Source organism: Lactuca serriola, chromosome 5 (assembly GCF_051521515.1).
Source record: "Lactuca serriola cultivar US96UC23 chromosome 5, Lser_US96UC23_V15, whole genome shotgun sequence".
NCBI classification, from domain to species: Eukaryota; Viridiplantae; Streptophyta; class Magnoliopsida; order Asterales; family Asteraceae; genus Lactuca; species Lactuca serriola.
In genome coordinates this window covers 148,215,957-148,239,563 of record NC_136412.1, presented here as the reverse complement: position 1 = coordinate 148,239,563, position 23,607 = coordinate 148,215,957, and the positions used below count along the sequence as shown (strand labels likewise).

At 31.5% G+C, this 23,607-nt stretch overlaps 1 protein-coding gene across 1 annotated transcript; it reads right to left on the bottom strand.

Annotated features, from left to right (window-relative positions):
• Nucleotides 1-3,852: 3,852 nt before the first annotated feature.
• LOC145053082 (nucleoside hydrolase 3-like) lies at nt 3,853-16,497 on the bottom strand. The gene is made up of 12 exons (XM_079001056.1): nt 16,259-16,497; nt 10,903-11,082; nt 10,711-10,821; nt 6,591-6,926; nt 6,321-6,497; nt 5,941-6,225; nt 5,709-5,831; nt 5,415-5,612; nt 5,039-5,292; nt 4,769-4,973; nt 4,372-4,692; nt 3,853-4,283 (listed from the first exon to the last, which is right to left on the bottom strand). The coding sequence occupies exons 1-12, from the start codon at nt 16,439-16,441 to the stop codon at nt 3,999-4,001; spliced, it is 2,658 nt and encodes an 885-aa protein (XP_078857182.1). The 5' UTR covers nt 16,442-16,497; the 3' UTR covers nt 3,853-3,998.
• Between the last annotated feature and the right edge of the window lie 7,110 nt (nt 16,498-23,607).

The following is a 23,607-nucleotide window of genomic DNA, read 5'->3' as shown; positions in this document are numbered from 1 at the left end:
GTTGTAATTGCATCAGTTTGTAAGTTATGAAAACCTTTTATGTTTAGCTTGTATTCCCCCCTGAAAACAAGAAAAACTCGGAAAAGTGTAGAGGTATGAACTCACAGTTTAACATAGGATTCGAGTGTACGATCGATATGAGTGCTGAGTGTCAACGGATGTTATGAACGCAAGTGGACCCTATTAATCATATGATAACACATATACGTATTTAGATTAGGGTATTTCATGACTAAACATGACGGGAAACCACCCTAAGGTCTTGGAAATGCTTGTACCAAGTGTTCTAGGTTCCACACGTAGTGATCCTTGTAAGATTAAGGCCAAATGTGAGCATTAGAGTGGGTGTATGGCCATAAAGGTGAGTGTGCGGCCAAGGAGTGCGGCCAGACTTGTGTGTGCGGCCGTACACTCCTTGTTTGAGCCCGAAATGTCGATTTTTAGGTGTTTCAAGTTACAAACTAAGTCTTAGTTAGATTATAGAGGCCATACTCTCACTTTGGAGGGTATTTGAGTGTGTGCAGCCACCTTATGAAGGTGTCCGGCCGCACTCTTCAATGGATGAAGAACACGAAGAACATTATGAGTTTTAGGCCTAGATTTTGGTGTTTTACCTATAATACAAGCTAGATGATGATGTTAATCCCGATTTTTGAGGTCCTTAGTGTGTTCTTGGATGAGATTTTTAGAGAGAGAAAGTAGAGAGAGAGTGTAGTGTGCAGCCAAAGAAGAAGAAGTGAATGAAAGGGGGTCCTCTACTATATATAGGGTCGGGTGTGTGGCTGGGGGAGTATATGCGGCTGAGTGTGCGGTTGGCTAGCGGCACACTCGGGTGTGCGGCCACATACACTTTCCTTGGTGTGTTTGGCCCAATTTTGTGATGTTACACCCTTTCTAACCCTTCTTAAGACTCATAACTAGTCTATCGTAAGCCTAAAGCACTCATATGGACCAACAATTTCGCTATAAGATGATAAATTTGAGTGAAATATTGATATACGGATCAATTGTACAGGATAAAAGTTTCGGGTTGTCACAATTGTATCAAAACATTAACTATTAAAATAAAGGTTAAAAAGTAACATAATAATATTTTGTTTCCTATTAGTCTAAATATTTTTTTTAAAAGATAGGTGCAAAAGTGATTAGTGACCAAAATGGTCAATACTTCTTATAAGGACGTAATATATATTGTTTAAATGTTAGTATTATAATGAATATTCTGTGAAGTAATTTTCCTCTGAACATATGTCCTTTCCAAAATAGAATGTGAATGAATCAAAATGAACTTGCGTTGGAGATTAATTATGTTCTATATGAATTTCATCCAATATTATTGGAAAGAGTATAAAACTACCTCTTAAACCCTCATAACCATTTTTTTTTATTTTCCTAAAATCTTGATATTTAGTATTTTACATCTTGATATTTAATATTTTATTAATCAACCCATGTAATACACGGGTCTTACACCTAGTATATATATATATATATATATATATATATATATATATATATATATATATATATATATATATATATATATAAGTATCTCATGTAATTAGAACGTAAACAGAAACATTTGTTAAATGAGTGATCCGATAAATAACCTTTAGCTAAAAGTCTCAAGCCTATAATCATTAAATATTAAGTCATTGGGAAAGATATGTATAGGTAGATATGGGATTGACATCCCCACCTACGGTTGTTAGCTACAACATGACGGCAGTCGGCAAGGCCGGTCCTGGGGAATCAAATATCATCAAAAGCCTCTGACAAGCCCGAAAACGGACTCTTATCGTTATTATAAGCTTTTATTTTGAAATAAAAATATATAATAAAAAATGTTGGGCCCTGTGCGGCTGCCCACTTCCCCCCCCCCCCCCCCCTCAATGTCGATATGGCAGTCTATGCAAAAAATAAGTTTCTGATCTTATGGTGACGTCTGATTGAGCGTTAGCGTTCTGGGCAGATAATGGCAATAGTTATAACGTCGATTATAGGGACTAATTTTAACATGATTCAACACAAGTATCTAGAGATAGGGTTAAACCTTTGGGATAGTTCTAACACATAATAAGTAAAGAACCTTATAAAAGGTACTCCTTAAGTGACCCCTAGAGGGAGTAGCAATACTTTAGTAAACCTAAGAAGATCTAGATTTTATTCTAGTAAGAAATAATAGTCAATAAGAGGGGGGGGGGGGGGGTACATGTTATAACAACATAGTTTTCATAATTACTACTATCTATATAGCTTTAGTGATATAATTATGTCTAGTTCATGTGGATAATATTATTCCCAGTAGATACCATGCCCAACTTTTATGGATAATATTAAGCCTTGTAATTATACTAATTCATACTAATAGAAAACATAATACCTACTCGTTAAGCTGACGAAATGCCAAGAAAACACGTATACATAGTTATTACATTGGCTAGTTGCCAAGGAACTCTAATACTTAACCAATACTCTGGCCAACCTTTGGATAAGCATAGTACCGAGTAGTTACTATGCTCAAATACCATATTACACGAACTTAGTTATATATATATATATATATATATATATATATATATATATATATATATATAATAAGTATCTCATATAATTAGAACGTAAGGAGAAACATTTGTTAAATGAGTGATCCGATAAATAACCTTTAGCTAAAAGTCTCGAGCCTATAATCATTAAATCTTAAGTCACCGGGAAAGATATGTATAGGTGTATATGAGATTGACATCTCCACCTGCGGTTGCTAGCTACAACCTGACGGCAGTCCGCAGGGCCGACCCTAGGGAATCAAATATCATCAAAAGCCCCGGACGAGCCTGAAAAAAAGGCTCTTATCGTTATTATAAGCTTTTATTTTTAAATAAAAATATATAATAAAAAAGTTGGGCCATGTGCGGCTGCCCACTTCCCTCCCCCCCCCCCCCCCCCCTCCCCTCAATGCTGCTACGGCAGTCGGAGAAAAAAATAACTTTCTGATCTTATGGTGACGTCTGATTGAGCGTCAGCATTCTGGCCGGATTATAACAATAGTTATAACGTCGATTATAGGGACTAATTTTAACATGATTCAACACAAGTATCTAGAGATAGGGTTAAACCTTTAGGATAGTTCAATACATAATATGTAAAGAACCTTATAAAAGGTACTCCTTAAGGGACGCCTAGAGGGAGTAGCAATACTTTAGTAAACCCAAGAAGATCTAAATTTTATTCTAGTAAGAAATAATAGCCAATAAGAAAGAATGACACTACCAGGGAAATACAATCTCATATTCATAAACAAAGATCCTAATACTATAAGTATTACTTTAGTTAAGAAAACCATCGGACCCACCAACATTATGTTGACCATTCAAAATTACATGTATTTCTAGGATATTGAGAGGATGGAAGACCTCGTCACAACATCTGAGAGATGATTGGAAATATATTGAGAAATCCAAAGTTATCCAAGGCTATATAAATTTATGTAACGATGTAAACCAAGACAAGCGAATAGAAGTGATATTTATGTTACATATCTCCTTTTACTATTCAATGTATGTTCAAAGTCTATAATCCAACATCCCAACGTCGCGAACCCAGTGTTTCCACTGCCGGCCGGCGGTGTGATAGTATGTGAAACAGTGAAACACAGTCGTTTAGTTTATTGCTCTATTTCTAATTCGGTTTCATTTAAGATTCTCCTTCTTTAATTCTAATTCACCTAATTAACTTTAAAATATGTTAGCAAAGTAAGCTCCATTAGACTAATTCAAGCCAAGTGACACTCTCCCATTAGTCTAAATTTTCTTGTTTTTAACTATAAATAAAGTTTTATTTTTTAAAAAATAGTTATAACTGAATTGGATTTCTTCATTAGTAGAAACACTTCTACAACAACACCATATTGCAACAAGTTTTACAGAACTGCACCATATGCAGAAATTATTGCCATATGAAAGATTAAATCAAGCATGTCAACTACCAACAATTCCATTTTAAGGTGAACTCCAAAGCCTCTTTTGCTCATCAAAGCTTCCTATGATAGCTGATTGTTCTCGACTATCAAGGTGTTCAGCAAATATATTGTAGCATGATACAATGTCGAAATCCTCCAACACTTTGAATCCTTTCGTCTTTCTTGTGTCAACAATAACTTGTCCATCCTCTTGTGTACGTCCTTCTGCAATGACCCTCAAATGCTCTACTTGGAAGGTTGAATTTAATGTCTTTTTGTCCCCTGAAAAGATAATTGCTCCTAAAATCTCTCCCAGGAATGCATCCTGTAGTATATACAATCAAAACTTTATTTAAAACAGTTTGTAACATTGTGTCTCACAAATTCAATGAAAGTAGTTCAAATTCAAATACCATATTTCGATATGCGTGATGCTTTTGTTGTAAGCTATGAAGCCTCTTCAACAAGCGTTGAGCGAAAAGAGCTTCAGGTGTAGTGTTTTTCTTTCCCAACCTTTTTATGATCTCTGGAAATGCGTTGAGTTTACGTTGCATATGAAGAGGGATGAGTGTGATATTCAAGGAGGAATCGAAGGAGGAATCGAACACTGTCTTTGCAGCTAAAGGATCCAGAAACATGTTTAGTTCTGCATACTCATTCGATGGAATATTGATCACATTTCCTTTCTCTTTGTTGTTCATATATTCGATATGTCCTCCTAGTATAAATACTTCCTGTAATTTCATATTAGATCGTTGAATTTTAATTACGAAACAATGATACGAAGGTGAACAACTGAACATGACTCACCTGAATTATCGAGCTAGCATTTGTGTCTGAAAGTAGGATGTTTGCTAAATTTGTCAATGGTCCATTAGTCAAGATTGTAATTTTCGATCCATGATCGATAGATTCCACTACTGATTTCCAAACTTCTAATGCTAATGGTTGTCTAAGTTGTGGGAAATCGGTGTTACGAGGTGCTCCAAAATCGATTGAATTCTCAGCTGTATATCTGCGAAATAAAAAAAATTTAACACGAAGCTTCAAAACTATCAATACAAAAACAAGAGAGACAACCTTCTAGGGCTCCTTGGTAGATCGCGTGCAAGTCCATAGAGAGTATCTGAGTCCAAACGACCACCACTTCCATGTGGGATAGCCTCTGAATACTTGCAATCACCAATGTTTGAATGATTTGGATAAAATTGGCTCAAACCAAAGGAATCCCCTAAACCAACTGCAATGTCATCACGACCCATCATATGTAACACGTCATAGACCACATCGATTGTTGCAGCATTTGCCCAACCAGTTCCAGTTACAAGTATGGCCTGGAATAAAACCACACACACAAACAATAATCCATTTCACTTTTAGTATAGTTTTGGGAAAGAAAAAAAATATCTTTATTTATGGTGACTCAAACTAGAATGAGGAAGATTATACATAGTACCTTGAGATTAATTTCTTCAACGGGTACTTTTAGTAGATATATAAGCGCCAAGAAATCTCCCACGCTCATATCCATATCAAACACGACACTCTTCCCAAGTTGTTTCCCTTTGAAATCTGGTTTGTAGAAAACTTCTTTGTAATAAGGGAATTCTGATGTGAAATTGAATCGACCTCTTTGTTGAGGTCGATTTATTACCTGGAATTATATAAAAACACATGTAATATTATCTTGTTTTGTGACTTAAAAAGTAGATCATAACACAAGATTTGGAAATATTTGATATCAACTTACATCAAGAAAACCAACATAATATTCTCTATCCAAAGTGCTTGTGTTGTCGCGATTAGGCTTTGCTCTTGTGGCAACACGTACGAGCACCGAATCCGGTCCAGTTACTTCTTCGGTATAACCATCCTAAAATCATAGATTCAGTTTCTAGTTTTGTATAAAAATAATAACATAAATGTGTAAAATTATTAAGAATAAACACTATAGATTCATTATAATGTTCTTGTGAAATCACCTTGCATATTCCTGTTCCATTCCCACGAAAGCAAAATGGATCGTGAATGCCTGTCTGAACATGACCACTATGAACTCCATTCTTCCGCAAGTCAAATTTTGGGATCTTATGTCCATCAAAGAGTGCGTTTGAGCCATCAGATATCCCATAAGGCTCGTTTGATGTAATCACAGTGATATTTATATATTCCATTTCTGCAAACTCATTTTCCAGGTTTTCCTTGTCTGTGTTACGCATAGATGATGTCGCAACACCAGACATAAAAGAATCCCACATGAAATAACTCTGTAAAAAAACATCAATATTAAAGTTTCTACATTTTACAAAATTGATCATGATTCATGAACACTAATAATCAACAAAGACCTAAACAATTTTACCGTAAAGAACTGGTCATCAAACCAAGTATCACGAGCCATCTTTAGAGACTTGAAAATATATTGGGCTTCATATGTATCTTGATTCTTCTCAAACATCTCAAAGAACTGTTGAGTAATGGGAATCGTATTTGTTGCATCTAATGGAACAAGTGTTACTGGAATCCCCGAATGAATAACCTGAAATTGTTGTTAAGAATGTAAGATGAAGATCTATAGATACTAGTATGTAGCACCATTTTAGATTTTGGAAGACTGTTTATCTAAGGTTACCTGATATGCAGCAAAAGGGTCACTAAAGAAGTTAAATTCTGCATACGGATTACTTCTGAAGGCTGTAAACATATTCCCATGATCACCACACTGTTGAGGCTGGCAAGATGAGCTCGAATTTTTAGGACAACAACCAGTTGGGTTCTTTGACCTCACACCACCTCCCATAATATAAATATGCTCGATATTTTTCTTCAGGTGTGGATTTGACATAAGAAAAAGAGCAAAATTTGTGTGTACTCCAGTTATGAATACACTAATGGGGCCTTCGGATATGGTCTTGATCAGTACTTGTTGTGTAGTAGGTTGTCGAAGAGGTGAGTATCGCCTACGTCCCTAGTATATAATGAAAGGATAACAAATGAGTACAATTATCCACTATAACTATCATTTCTATCTATTTTTTTGTAAACTAGATTTGAGCTTATTATTTTTTTAAGTAGTATCTGAGTTTAATTAACTAATGATGTTGATGTAAATTTGAGGAGTTCTACGGAGCACCTTACATGCATATTTGAGCACTCAACCCTTTATCGAATAAAATCCATACCAAAACAATTAAATTATGCCTTTTGTTATGAATTTTGAAGGGTCAAAATAAAACGCACCAAGACTCAGTGAAAACTTGAGTTCTAAAAGATGTTTTTTGATGAACAAATGTCTTTGAAATAACATTGAATCATCACTCAATTATCCACTTAACCCCTTTGACGGATTCTCTTTAAAATCACCACAAAAACCTCCCAAATGTCATTATATTTGATCAAAAATCTCTTGTTCCGATACCAATTTGTTCTACACAATGTAAATTTGTAATTGAAATTGTACGGTCTTATAGAAACAATAGTGCGGCGTTTTCGTTTCCCTATCTGTGTTGGCGCGTGCGCGCGCGCGCGCGCGCGCGCGCGCGCGCGCGCACACACACACACACACACACACACACACACACACACATATATATATATATATATATATATATATATATATATATATATATTTATATATAGGTCGTATGATTTCCCTTTCTGTGTTGGTTACACGATCGTGTGGACCAGAGAATCGGCTAAAATGAAGACCTTGTGAGGAAGTTATGGTCATTTAAGGTTTCTAATAAAAGTACTGTGTTTAAATGATAGTCCAGGAGAGTTACACGATCTTGTAACCTGATCGTGTTTTGAAGTTGAAGTCATAAAACAAAGCATAAAATATAGCTATGTTGATCATTTGATCCTCAAGACATTCACACATCATTTTGGGGGCTTTAAGGGCAATTTTCATGGGAGATTGAAGCTTGATCAAGATTGTTACAAGAAAACCAAGAATTAAGATCCAACTAGTCCAAAAGAAGGTTATTTTCTTTGTTTTGATGATATAATTGAACTCTCATACGTGAAGAGCTTATGATCTCTAAGGTTCTTGAGTTTATATGTTCAAATTGGAAAACGAATTTTGTAGTGATGATATATTTATGTTTAGTAAACATGATTCCATGAGTTTAAAGTTAAAAATCATGTTGATTTGATTAGGAAGGGCGTGAACCCTAGATTTGGCAAAGTATGATATAAGTGAAATTGATTTCACAACTTAATGTTTTAAGCTATATGGATGATTTATACATGAAGTATAATTGTTTTTGATGAGATAAATAATTCATATATAATTTACTTATGTGTTGGAGTTATGATACTAAAGTTAGTAAATTGTTAAATAAAGTGGTGTTAATCTCATGTCTTAATGATTTAAAACATGTATATGATACACCCATAGACTATAATTCACTTTGATGTAAAATTTGATTATGATCATTAGTTACGCATTAATGATTTATACTTTGAGTATAATACTTGAACTGATATGTTGATGAGTATTGTGAGATTGAACTTATGTGTTAATGGATTAAGACATGTAGATAACGGATTCATGAAGTGTAATTGGTTCATACATAAATGATGTTATAAAGAGGATGAAGAATTAAGTTGCATGGCAGTATTGAAGCTGAGGAAATGGAAGCGGGAACAAAATTTTGAGAATTTGGAAATTATATATCGAACACGTTATAGGTAAGTGATAATACTTCTTCTCTAGATAGTTGATATCTAGATAAATGTTTATTATTGTTTATTAAAATGAAGAGAATATGATGATGATTGTGGATCAATATTTATGAGTTAAAAGCCTAATAGAGTCGTATGTTGTTATAAGTTGTATTAAACTAGTATAGTTGAGTATTATAGCAAGTTATTCTTATGTGGAATAAGGATTTGATTTAGCTAAGTTTATAGTTGAATTATGGTATATGGGTAAAATAGTTGGCTCAACTATTTATTGTTATGACCTAGGAGGCGTTGGTGTAGAATTTTATGGTTATAGGTTACTGTGGATCGATATAGCGTTTATCGTTGTGAACTATACAAGTTTGTTTTAGCGAATAGCCATCGTATTGTACAATCTGAGTAGCTATGTTGTGTCGAAAAGTTGTAGATGAATGCAATTGTTTATCTTGAGTGGTTGAATCATGTTAAATGGTTATAATTGTATATAACTATTATTTATGTATACAAAAAAGTTTTATTTGTTGACTATTGTATGTTATAAACATGGTAGTAAAGTCTTGTCAAACAGTGGCAGCCGAATGCAACTGTCTATCTTGAGTAGTTGCCTCGTTTCGAACAGGTGTAGTCGAATACAATTGTATATCTAAAGTATACGGTGTTGAACAGTTGCAATTGTAGTCGAATGCAACTATCTATCTGAAGTAGATGAGTCGTACTACATGCTTGTATCTGAATATAATTATTATTACTATACATAGGTGATTATAGTTGAACGTAACTACCGTACTATACAAGTTAAAAGCCAACACCGTATATATTCACATAGTTATAATCGAATATAACCGAACTAGTAGAGATTGAGTAGTTATAGTTGAATATAATTGTCATAGTTGTTTATAACAAAAGGTTGAGATTGTGTTATAGTTGTTTATAGTTAACGAGTATGGAGAAACACATAATAAGTACCTTGTAATGATAAACTTAAGTTGTAAAGCATAATGTGAATTATACTGAGTTATCTGAAAGGCATTGTGATATTCATTTATATGATGATGATGTGAATGTACATATAATTGATAATTTGATATTATATGTGATGATTGTATAGGTTATTACCTAAGATTATGTAGCTTACTATTTGTTGTTTCATTTCTTTCAAGTTCACGTAAATACATTTAAGAAGTGAGGATCGGTAGTTGTGTTAGTGACGTCCAACTTGGATCATTTTCTTATTTCTTTTATTAATGATCTTTTTGATAACTTCTTGTATCTAGCTAATAAACATAAATGTACACCAAATTCTTTTATAAATTAAAAAAGTGAAAAAAAATTTGATATACTTTATGTTAAAAAGTCAGGTGCTACACACTTTTGGTATGAATTATGCTACCGTTTAAAATGATTTAAATAGATTATGAATATAGAGGGCGGTGTATTGTCAACTTTAGAATCCGAACAAGACTTGAACTATGATTTCTAGAGAAAGTGGTTATTTTGTAAAACCCCTAAAAAAATTGTCATGTTTGTTAAAGATCTGGTTTATAATGATTAATTTAATCAATATCCCAAATATTAAATAAATATCAATATTTAGTTAGAATGCTCAAATAAATGTGATAACAATGGTATTTAACTTTTTTTGATATTGGATTATTATTTTATTTCTTGAAACTTAGTTAGATTATCAACCAATTTTTACAAAAATGAGCTAGTTTTTCAACTACAAAACAAAATTTTTAATTATCAACTATATTTTCAGGTATTAAAATTATCAAAAAAATGTAAGGTTTTAGCAAGACTTGGACTAGACAAAACAAGATGTTAAAACTACTTATATGTTATCCATGACAGTTTTCAGATTTTTTGTATATTAATTCTAATGTCCTTTTTTTGTTGTAACTATTTTTTTTTTTAATAGTACTATTCTATTTCGTTTTTGTTCAATCTTTTTCTTATTCCGTCAAAGTCAAATGTTACATTAAATAGCTTTTATTAAGTCGTCTAATCTAGTACCATGTATCAAACACTATGAGGTCCGGCATCAAGAATAATTATCATCTAAATACCTGTGGAAGAAAGCTCCGTCGCAAGCCAAAATTTGCATCAATATCCAATCTTCCACCTGATCCAATAGGAATAGCTTGTCTATATCTACAAGGTCCGGCCGTACCATGTCCCTAACAGTAACTTAACGTCAACTTTATAATTTATTTCGTATCCATTTAGCGAAAGCATTGCACTGATTTATAAATTTATACCTGGTCAATTATAGGAAGATAACCACCAACATTTGGTAGTATTGTACCATTTTCGGATATTCCACCCTCACCTCCTACACCAACAGCAATATCATCTCGCCCCATCATATAAAGAATATCATATATTTGATTTACTGCATGACCAGCATTCGTCCATGAATTCGTGTTAACTGTTATTGCCTGCACCACCAAACATGTTGTATATTTTAGTTTGAAATATATTGAATACTAAATGAAAAAAAAAAAAAAAAAAAAAAAAAAAAAAAAAAAAAACATGTGGTCCTTGTCCATTTAGTTTTATAATATATGAAATGGACTAGAAATATATTATAGTATTCATTGAATTGGTAAATAACTGTAGAAACAGTTGTGACGTTTTGTCCTTGTCCATCATTTATTTTTTGAACGAATTTTGTACTTCTTCTATTAAGTGAAGGGAAAAGTTCATATTATATAAATGTAAATCATTACAGGAATATAAGGATTGCTTTTTTAGTTGTTTTTCTTAATAAAACGGCTAATAAATCCTTTTATTAAATCATACTTCTAAAAAAATATTTCTGTCCACCAAAGAAATTGAGTCGCCAATCCCTTAATGGAAATACACTTTATACTCTTAATAAGATTCACAATGCAAGTAGTGTAAGAGTTGAATGAGGTGATTATTAAAATTGAATAAGAGTTGAATAAAATGTGGGTGACGACATGGAGTAAAGTTGAATAAAGAAGTTAAACGATCATCGAATAGTTTAATAGAATGGAATAAAATGAGATTATGATTGAATAAAAATTTAATGGGTTATGAGTGTTGTTGTATATGTAATAAAGTGAACCAATGAGCTTTTTATAATCTGTATTAATTATATTTTATTTTTTAATCTAATGTTATTAATTTAATATAATTAGAATGAGAATATTTGAAATTTGAAATTTAAAATGGAGAATCAATTATTAATTTAATATAATTAAAGTGAGGAATATAAAATTTGAAAATTGAAATAGATAATTAATTATTAATTTAATGTAATTAAAATAATAATTTAAAATTTGAAATTAATAATTAATAGGTTTACAAGTGCATGATAGGTGGTAGATAATATTAATGAAGAGTTATAATAGTATGATATTTGTCAATATGATAATGAATATATTCTTTTATTAGAATAGAATAGGATATATATATATATATATATATATATATATATATATATATATATATATATATATATATTTCCAAAATATATGTTGTAGATAAAAAAAAAATTTAATATTATTCTAGAAAAATATGTTAATTTTTCACTTAACTAAAAAAATTGTTTTTTTTTCATTTCAGTGAAAGTACTCTATATATTTTCAAGTATAATATTTAAACAAAGAATTCATATATATATATATATATATATATATATATATATATATATATATATATATATATATATATATATATATATATATATATATATATATATATATATATATTCACATTTTTGTGTGTATTCACATTTCAAAAAACAAGAAAAAAATTACAGAAAAAAAAAAAACAAACGTGGCGGTCATATAGTTGGGGCAACTGCCCCCACAACTAAAAATAATTAAAAAATAGTTTTTTTTCAAAAAAAAAATTATATTCTAACCCTTCGAAATTACATATTTTGACTCTTCAAAAATATTTGTTCTCCATAAAAAGTTATTAAAAAAAATTATACCCTCTTCGAAAAATTTTGGATCTGACCAATGCATACGAACAAATTTTTTTACATATCTCTTAAATACGGTCATACTCTATTAATATGTGAATTTTGGTACCAAAATTATGTGTAGATAAAAATTCATTTGTTCACTTCCTCACTTTAGTTCAACTTTGATCCTCTCTCTCTCTCTCTCTCTCTCTCTCTCTCTCTCTCTCTATATATATATATATATATATATATATATATATATATATATATTATTGTAATAAATAAAGGTGTATTCGGTCATGTCGTTTTCTCATTCAATTGGACATTTGTTATTTTCTTAATTTTTTGTAATTATTAAATATCAATTTGTCAGTTTTACTTTTTTTCCTTTTTATTCAAATCTCACTTATTAAAGGCTAGCACAAATTAATTAATTGTATTAATACATAAATTAATGTATTTTAATATAGATACTAACATTTCATTTGTAAACTTCTATGTAATTAATTATAATAAATGTTATAATAAATGATAAATCTTTTAAAAAAGGCATATCTTTTTTTAAAACTCACAAACTTAAATTTAAATTTAAATTTAAATTCACTAATATCGGTAATCAATTCCAAAATTAACTTTCTATTCATCATAGCGAAGGAGATGCAATACAATTCTATCTACATGAACATTATTCTACTTTTAGATTTCAAATACTTTCATATCTACATGAATATAATTCTACTTCTAGATTTCAAATACTTTCACATGAGTATGTAATGAGTTTTTGTTTTGCTTCTCAATTTGCTGATTTTAATTAAAAGTCGATTGATAGATATTTTGTTTTGGTTCTTAATTTGTATATCTTAATTAAAAGTCAATTAATAGAGAATATATATTAGTTAACCCATATCATACAATATAGTTTACAACTTCATATTTAATTTTTTTATCAACTTATGTATTACGTGAGTAACACCTAGTGTGTATATATATATATATATATATATATATATATATATATATAATAAAAATCTTTTTTACCACTTGTTATACGTTTATTCATTTTGACATATGTTATCTTGTGGTTATTTTAAATTAAATGTTTTCACATGTCATTTTAGTAAATTTCACATAGTATTTAAATATAATAATGATAATAAATGTAATAATAAATAGATATAAATGTAATAATAATAAATGGATATCAATTTCATTAATACAACTTGTCTTTTAATTTCTAAATTTTTAAATTGAAGCCCAATTTCTTTGTTTATTTATTTAAACTTAAAAAAATGAACATTTCAATTTCATTAATTCAATATTTTTTTCATCTTTTTATAAACTCAAACTTATTAATTATATATATATATATATATATATATATATATATATATATATATATATATATATATATATATATATATATATATATAGAGAGAGAGAGAGAGAGAGAGAGAGAGAGAGTTAGGTTTAAATGTTTTTTCTATCTATTGTGTACATGTAACATTGATTTTTGACCAATCATTTTAGTTAATTTAAGAAAGTAATTAATGCATATTAAATGTTGAACATTTAATTAATACTTATTATATCTTCAACATGTAATATTATTAATTAGTTTTTTAAAATAAATAAAATAATTGGTTTATAATTCAAATAAATACGTGAAATATATCATCTTATAATTTGTATAAATTTTATTTTATTATAATTTATATAAACTTTATTTTATTTTTATTCTAATATTATTAATATTAATTTAATGTAATTAAAATATGATTTAAATTTTGAAATTTAAAATTTTAAATGGAGAATTAATAGATTAACAAGTATCATGATATTAATTACAATGTCTAACATTGTGACACATGGCAAAAGAACTACTCTTTTATTAGATAGGGAGATATATATATATATATATATATATATATATATATATATATATATATATACACACACACACACACTAGGTGTAAAACCCGTATAATACACGGGTTGATTAAAAAAAAGATCAAATATCAAAATGTAAACAATAAATATTTTTTAAAATAAAATTTTGAAATAAGGAATAAAAAACATATTAATTGCAATTTATTATCACATTACTATCTACTATAATAAATGAAGGTTTTTTGCCATATGTCCTCTTTTCGTTCATTTGGACAAATGACATTTTCTAGAATTTTTAAATTTTCTATTTTCCACTTGTCATTTTATTGTATTTTTCATTTTATTAAATTAAAATTCCACATTTAATATGTAGGTAATATATATGTAAAGTATTTATTAGAAATGGTTTATATATGTAATATATTCAATACATTAAAGTCTCATTAATTTTAATAATTCAAAATTTTTCTTATTTTTCTTATTAACTAGTTGTGAGACCCGTATATTATACGGGTTGATTAAAACAGAATGTTAGGTACGAACGATTAAATAGAAATTTTATTTGAATTTGAAATTGAAATAAGTGAAAATTATAAAAAAAAACATGCAAAAAATAAATTAATTAAAATTATGTGTTTAGTGTGTACTAAACGGGTTACTTATAACAAAATATTAAACATAAAGGTTTAAACTGTAAATTTATTTGAAATTGAACTTAAAATTTAAATTTTGAAATTAATAGTTATTATGGTAGGTTTAATTTATGGAAACTAAATTAATAATATAATGAAAATGAAAATTAAAGTAATGACAAGTGGAAAATAAATATATCTCAAATTATGACAAAATGGCATGTGGTTAGTTTTATGAGAGAAGGACATGTAGCAAAGTCATTTTCATTTATTAGGGTAGATTCAAACTATTCAAATTATTAAAATTTCATATTTATTTTTTTTAATTAAACTCATGTAATACATGAGTCTCACACCTAGTATTTAATACTTTACATATATACACATAAATATTATGTGACTTTAATTTTAAAAATTGAAAAATCTAGAAATTGACATGTGGATTTTATTTTATTTTAAAAATATCACAAAATGACAAGTGTTAAAACTTATGAGAGATTGACATGTGGCAAAATTGATCTTTATTTATTATAGTATATATATATATATAGGGAAGAGTTATATGGAAAATGAATGATTAGGGCAACACATATTTGAACCAATGAAAACATGACAACACATCACTTCCACAATACATTACTTGTAAATAAAAAAAATAGACACGTGTCATTTGATTATTGGTTCCGGTAGATGTTGCCCTGGTTATTTGTTTTCCATAGAACTCATTCCTATATATATATATATATATATATATATATATATATATATATATATATATATATATATATATATATATATATATATATATATATATATATATATTCGTTTGTGGAAATAATTGAATAGAATAAAATCTTTTTGTGTGATACTTTACGGATGAGGTGGACGAATAATATATCTTTCACAGGTTTCACATATCACTATTTTTAACTTTGGTCGTTATTGTTGTAATTAATTTCGCTATAAATAGACTATTATTTATAAATAAATTCCAATATATAAAAAAATAATACTATATTTTATTAAAGTTAACTTATGATATGGATAAAACGTGTGTTAGGTGATGATTTAAACCCTCAAAAACTAATTTGTCTTGGTGTTGTGTCACATACATGTCCGTATATGTGTAAATACGGAGAATTGGTAAAGAAAAGGAACCTGAAAATGGAATTCAGATCGGTTAAGCTTCAAGAGATACAAGATAGCGAAGAAATCGTCAGTGTCAACGTCTGTATCCAGAAGAATCCGGTGAGGAGAGGCGCCATGCGTAGATATGGCTATTCCGATTACAGCTATGATCAAAGTACATAGCGGAGTTGAGCACAGACATATCTTCCTCATTGTTACGAACAGCCCACCAACCCTTTCAGGCTATCACCACACATATATACACACAACTTGACCAAGTCTTATATAGAAATTGTCCCACCAACTTCGGATTTTATTAAATTTTGTAATTCACCCATACCACGTGTTTTCAATTGGAAGATGTGATCTTTGACTTGTATCAAAGTAGAGACCATAATTAATTCGATATATTTATATAATAAATTTCTGTACTTTGGTTATACATTATAATATAATGCGAATAAATAAAATCTGAAAACTTGAGTTTGTCAAATGAGTCAAAACTATATATATAGGTACAAATTTAGTTGTAGATGGTCCAAGTGTTTAATCGCTATTAAGATTAAAGACTTGATAATATTACTGTTGAAATCAACGTTCTATATATCGGCCTCTTTGGTGAGAATGGAACGATGTGAAGCGCAATATTCTACATATAACAAAGAATTTTATGTTACACCTAGTCCGGAGTTTTTGGATACTTGGCCTAATTATATGTTGTTTTCCGATAATGAAACGCAATACATTAACGTGCAACTTAAGTTGAATGCAATAGATGTTAAGTGGGTTGAATATTTGCAAGTTGAATGCAAGGCATGTTAAGTGGGTTGAATATTTGCAAGTAATTAATGCACATCTTAAGTGGGTTGAATATTTGCAAAATCTTTCTTCGTGGTCAAGCACAAACTTGAGTCACTAAATCAAGTTGTTGATGCTTTGAGCCGACCCGACTTATTGGTTATAAAAACATGTAGCTTCGTAAGGATTTGAGACGTTCAAAAGTTTGTATCTAAATGATCCTGATTTTTCCATATGGAGCAGATGTTGTTTGATTTTTCCACATGGAGCGGTTGTACGTTTTGGAATTTTCAAACATTTTTCAAGGAATGAGAAAATTAAGCGTTTTTCAATGACCACATCCTGCAAAATTTGATGGGTATAGAGTAAGGTGTTGTTTGATTTTCTGAAGCAAAAATTCATGAAGTCTGCGGACCACATCTGCAATCCTCTGCAGTAGAAGAGGTGGACCAAACGGACTGTAATAAGAAGCGTGTTTGTTTTTTTAACATCTGTATACTGCTGCAGATATTAAAAAATTAAAATAAACTAATTTTATAAATCAAAAATAGTTTTTTTAATACGGAAAATTTAATAATGTATAACATTTCGACAAGAATTAATGATATTTCAATAAAAAGCAATGATATTTCAACAAAAAAAAAATAATGACATTTAGTAAAAAATAATGATATTTCAACAGGAATCTATCATTATTCAATATAAAAAAAACAAAAAAAAATCAACAAGAATAAACAAAAAAAAAGTGAGATAAAATTTCAATAACATATAATAAAAATTTCAGCAAGAAAAAAAAAGGTTGGAAGAGGCAGTACAAGTGTTGCGCCAAACAGAGCACGCGCAAAGGTTTTTGACTCTAAAGACTTCTAAAAAACAAACAGTTGCGAGATGAAAAGTGTTGCGTGTGTGTTGCGTCGCGCAGCAATAAGAGGTCTGAAGAGGTTTTTTCCAAAAACAAACAACACCTAAATAGCTACCGTTTCCAACAAAAGAATTCCACTCCAAGAAAACTTTTCATGTAGGTCATTTTTTATGACGGATTTCCCATAGAATTTGTAAAAGATTTGTGACAGAATATTTTGTCAAAAAATACTCACGGATAGCCACACATTTGACATTTGAGTTTTTCATGACCGGAGTACTCCAATGGAATTGGTTTTCGATGGAATTACGATGGATTGTTTAACCAATGGGATTCCGACGGAATTATTTTGTTGACCTATTTTGACTTTTCCCATAGATTCCTAACCAAAATGTTTGTGACAGATTTCTTAGACCATCAGTAATACTCTCCACGACACCAGTCATGGAGAGATTCCGGATTCGCCACTACGAAATACGAACCAACATTGGAGTACATATGACGACCAGAAGAGAGATAGAGAGAGAGAGAGAGAGAGAGAAGACAGACGCTTGGGAGTGAAGAAGAAACGGATTGGTTGTCCGTCTCCATGCTCCCCACCACAAATCACCACGAGCCACCATGGACTGGCGGGATAGTGTGCACGGTCGTGGTCTGTGGCCACATCAACAACAAACATGTTCGTTGTCGGTATACCGGACGGCCTTATATACGTCATTTAGTGATAGGTTTCTAGCAGAATTTATGCCTAATTTATTGACAAACTTGGTCACTAAGGCTGGTGGGAGTGAGCTCGGCATTAGGGATGATCAATTTGTCCTAAATCTCGATCTTATACCGGTACCGTATCGAAACCGGTACCAAACCTTACAAAATTTAAAAATATAGGACGGTACTCAATACTCCAAATACATGAAATTCAGGAATCGGTACCGCCGGTACCGGTACTAGTACCGAAAATCGGTATCATTCTCGGTACCGGTACCGGTGATATTAATTCAGTTCGGTACTCGGGATTGATTTTCGATCAAATTCAGTTTTCGGAAAATCAGGAACAGTACGGGTCGGTACCGTTTCTGTCCCATGATCATCCCTACTCGGCATGCCAAGATCGACTAGGCAACTCGGCAAAAATGCACCGATGAGAGAGAAAAGGTGGTTGGAGGAATTGATTTTTTTTAATCTCACATTTGGTCAAATGACCGTTTTTTTCAAAAAAAAATAATAATAATAATAAAATCTCATTTTTTTTACCTTATATAAATACATTTACATACCATATCTCATCCCACTTCACCTTCTTCATTTTTTTCAATCAAACAACATAATTTTTGTGAAAAAAATGGCTTCTCCTTCAAACCCAAAAGCTCAAAAATAATACCAAAAAAATAGCCAAAAGACAAACCCAATCTCACCTTCTTCACCAAATTCCATTCAAAGCCAAAGCGATCGGCCTATTTATTCACCTCCAAATTTACACATTGGTGGGTTTTACTATCCATTTCAAGCCCAAAACTAACCACAATACCAAAACCAACCTCAATTCCAAAACCAACCGCAATTTCAAAGCCAGCCTCAAATGAACTTCTCATCCCAAGTCGCATCCCAAATAGAAAATGACTCCAACCCATTTAACGATCTTCTTGACTCCCTAATGAATTTCTAGACTCAAGGGGAACCCGAAGTCGTCCCCGAAACGACATCAGAGTCGGAAGAGAATCGACCATAACCAAAAAAATGGAAGGGCAGCTCCAAACAAATGGACATCGACCGAAGAAAAGGCATTAGTGCGCGTGTGGGTGGATGTTTCTGAAGATTCGGTGGTCAGAAACAACCAAGATTGTCCAGCTTTTTTTAGGAAAATTACACGGTGTTTTCTCACAGAGATGAATCTTGGAGAGTACTGGAAAAAAAGACCAAATTTATTTGAAGTGGAGAAATGTCAACAAAGCGGTGATGGAGTTTAATGGGGTGTTTTCGAGTGTCAAACGACAATGGCAAAGTGGTGCAAACGACGAAACTAATTTGCAAAAAGCTCTTGAAGTGTACTGGAATCAGAAATGGGCCAATTTCAAATTTCTGCATGTTTGGAATATTTTGAAATTCTCAAAAAAAATGGCAAGAGGTCGACGCTTCATAAACCTTGTGGTTCTTCTAAAAGAACTAAAACATCTAAAATGATGCATAGTCAATCGTCCGATGCGCATGTCGAGATTGAACTCAATGAGGAGGAGCCTTTTAAGGTTTCAAGAGTCACCCGTCCCATGGGAAGAGACCAAGCCAAGTGAAAGGTAAAAGCAGCGGCAAGTGGTTTAGGTGACATCAACCAACTAATAACCAAAATGGACAACGTGAAGTCATCTTTGGAACAATAATTGGCGGTCGCACAAAAGAAAGAAAAAACTGTTCCATGGTGATATTGACGAGAGACACTAGCACTCTCACTGGACGTGAAATTGGCGGTTTACGTTTCTAACTTCCCTTCCCATTTTTCTGTTCAATAGAATTATGGAACACTTGTGCTCAAGTTGGTTTGGTTTTCGATATTTTTATTGCTAAGAAAAAGAATAAGTTGGTTCAAATGTTTCCTTTCGTTAGATTCATTAGGGTTGTTGATCAAGTGAATCTTGTGAAATCTCTTTGTAGTATTCGGATTGGTTGTTTGATTGTTGATGCGAATTTAGCTAAATTCTCACATGTTGGTTGTAAACCTATGGCTTTCAAAAAACTTATTTTTGATCGACCTGGTAATAGGGCTTCTATGGCTAAGTCTTCTTATGTGAAGGTTTTAACATGTGATCATGCAATTTTTGCTAAGGATGTGAAACTGCAGGTGATTCCATCACCTTCTTCAGTGCCTTCTGATGATGGTAATAGTCTTTCATTCCTATTAGCTCTTCTAGGATGTTATAAAGAATTTAGAGCTATTTGTAATTCTCGTATTATGTGTCATGGCGAGGGATTCTTAGATGTGGAGTTAGTATACTTGTGTAACATCCCAAAATTTTCATACAATTTAAACTTTTCAAAACAACCCTTTTGAAATAGAAGTGCTTACAAAAACCTTGGTTCTTAAAATATTATTCAAAATTTTGAAGGGTTTTGAGCATTCTAACACTCCTATGGTGTACACGCAACCCTAGAAACCTTGGATCTATGTTTTACTAAGATACATGCAAGTTTGATTTTTCCAAGGTTCTTAACCTAACTAGCATGACATGGAGAACTTGAAACATAAAAGCTAGTAGAAGAACATACATTTCTTGTTGCTTGGATTCCTTAAGAACTTTCTGAGCCTAGCACCCTAAATGTGATGCCTCAAATGTTTCACACAACACCACAACTCTTGGAATAACTTTGAGAGAAGTACACTATCACTCAAAATCGAGTAGCCCTCCTTGTTTTAGTCTTAGTGCCGATTTTGCTAGCCTATGGGGTCTTTATATAGTGTGTCACAAGTAGGGTTACACCATGTAAACCCTAATTGACATGGCTTTTCATTTCCTCCATGATCCATGGGTTTTAACCTCCATGGAGCACCAAATGGGTTTTAGCCCACTTCAATAAACCATGGATCATTAGCCTACTATATAATAATGTATGATTTACACAATCAACCCCATATATTTAATTAGTCTCTTTTTATCACAAAATTAATTCCAAATTAATTCTTGATCAATACTAACTAAATAATATGATTTCATATTAATATATTATAACTTATAATATATTAACAAATCATAAGTGTTCTTCTTCTCATTTTGTCTATCCAAATATCATGATGTAATGCAACCCAAATGGACCATGCCAACTGGGTCAAGTACATACCAGAAATAGTTATGGACTTAGACACCTTATCCAACAGTCTCCCACTTTGATAAGTCAAATAACTATAACTGTAAGTATGACTTCAAAAACCGATCAGCAATCGTAGCTCTTTCAAAGTCTCGTGGAACTGAGATGACCTACCATTTAAGATAAGTGATCATATAATCCTCTGCTCTCAAGATATCAGCCGGACAAATACATGGAACAATGTCGTACTTATTGTCCAGCAGTTTGTTTCCCGATTTCCGATTTTTTTGACATAGAAATTAATCGAACACATCAATTTAGTTCTGACCGGGCCCGATACATAGGTCAAAACAAAATCATCTAGGGGACCAGATATCGCTTCAAATCCTCCAAGGACTAGAAGGAACAAATAAACTTCGACTCATATGCTTGTTCTACTATGTCACACCCCAAAACCGGAACAGTGGAAACGTTCTGGGGCGGAGGACGTCATGTACAATATCACAACAATGCATAATAGTAAACAAGCAACAACATCATTCATTGCTTTAATAGTATAATTTGAAACAAGTATGTTCTGTGTATAGTTTATAATACACCAAAAATGAATAATCAAAATAGAGACGAGTCTTGAAAGCTCCATCTTCTCAAAACCTGGTCATCGATACCTGTCTACTTGTGACCTGAGAATACAAGTTTATTTTGAAAGAGTAGATCAGCATTAAAGCCGGTGAATTCATAAGCATTTTAGTGTCATTTTTTGTATGAAAGTTTTTGAAAATGTTTGATGTAAATGTTTGTAAGTGTTTGTAGTAAATGTTTGTATCTCCTAGAAAATCCTATGTTTTCTACTAAAAATGTAGCCTTCTACCAAGGTCCGAATGTTTTGTATATTGTTTGTTTGTAAAAGTGTGTAATTTTCCCAAGTATGACTATCATTACCAAAATATAGTTTACATTACCGTTTATGTGAGAAGATCACAATGTGAATGCAATGGGAAAATAAAGATGTACTGTAGTATAGTATTAAGTAACTACCAATGTACTGACTGCCTTAAACCAGTTTGTTAATTAAGGTAAAATGTGATGAGGTTGTAACTGTAACGCCCTGTTTATTAAATAAATTAATTAATAAATGTAAGTCACGGGCTAATTTGTGAAGAATTTTGATAGTTAGGGGTTGTTTAGTAAGTTACAGATTTGTTTTGAGAAGAATTTTAGAGGCAATGGTATGTTTGGTAATTATTAGGACTTATCATGAAATGGAATTCATAAGGCAGGGTATAAATGGTAAATAATGGACTTTGATTGAATAGATTCTTGGGGGCAGGGGCTAAAAGGTAACTTTTAGGGCTTAATTTAAAGATGAACTAATAAGGAGGGGCTATATGTGACAAAAGTGAATGGAAGTTTGTGTGGGAGCGGGATATACCCGATAACCATCCTTCTCGTCACCTTATCACTCCCAAAACCCTAACCTTAGTGGGGAATCAGCCACCACGGTGTGGTTGTGTGTGTGTGTTAGTTAGTTAGTGTGTGTTTATCCTTGAGTAAAGCATTGTAATTGTAATTTCCAAAAGATTAATGAAAAGAAACTCAAACCACCACCCTAAGGTGGTGGCCGCCGTCGTGAGCCGCCATTGACCACCACTACCCGAGGTAGTAGTGGGTGGTGCCCCGCCAGCAAACCCTAATGGGCTTAGAGATTGGTTTTGGGCCTATTGGGCCATGTTTGGGTGGAAAACCCTAATTATGAGTATTGGGCCTTAGACTTATTGGGCCACTTGTGGGCCATTGCGATTGGTTTGTGAATTAAGCCCAAAATAATTCCATGCCATTTATGTAGTAGAGTAAAGGACTTAATGGACTAAGTCCTTAATGGGCTAATTGAGAAAATCCTAATATTTGAGAAATTACCAGGATG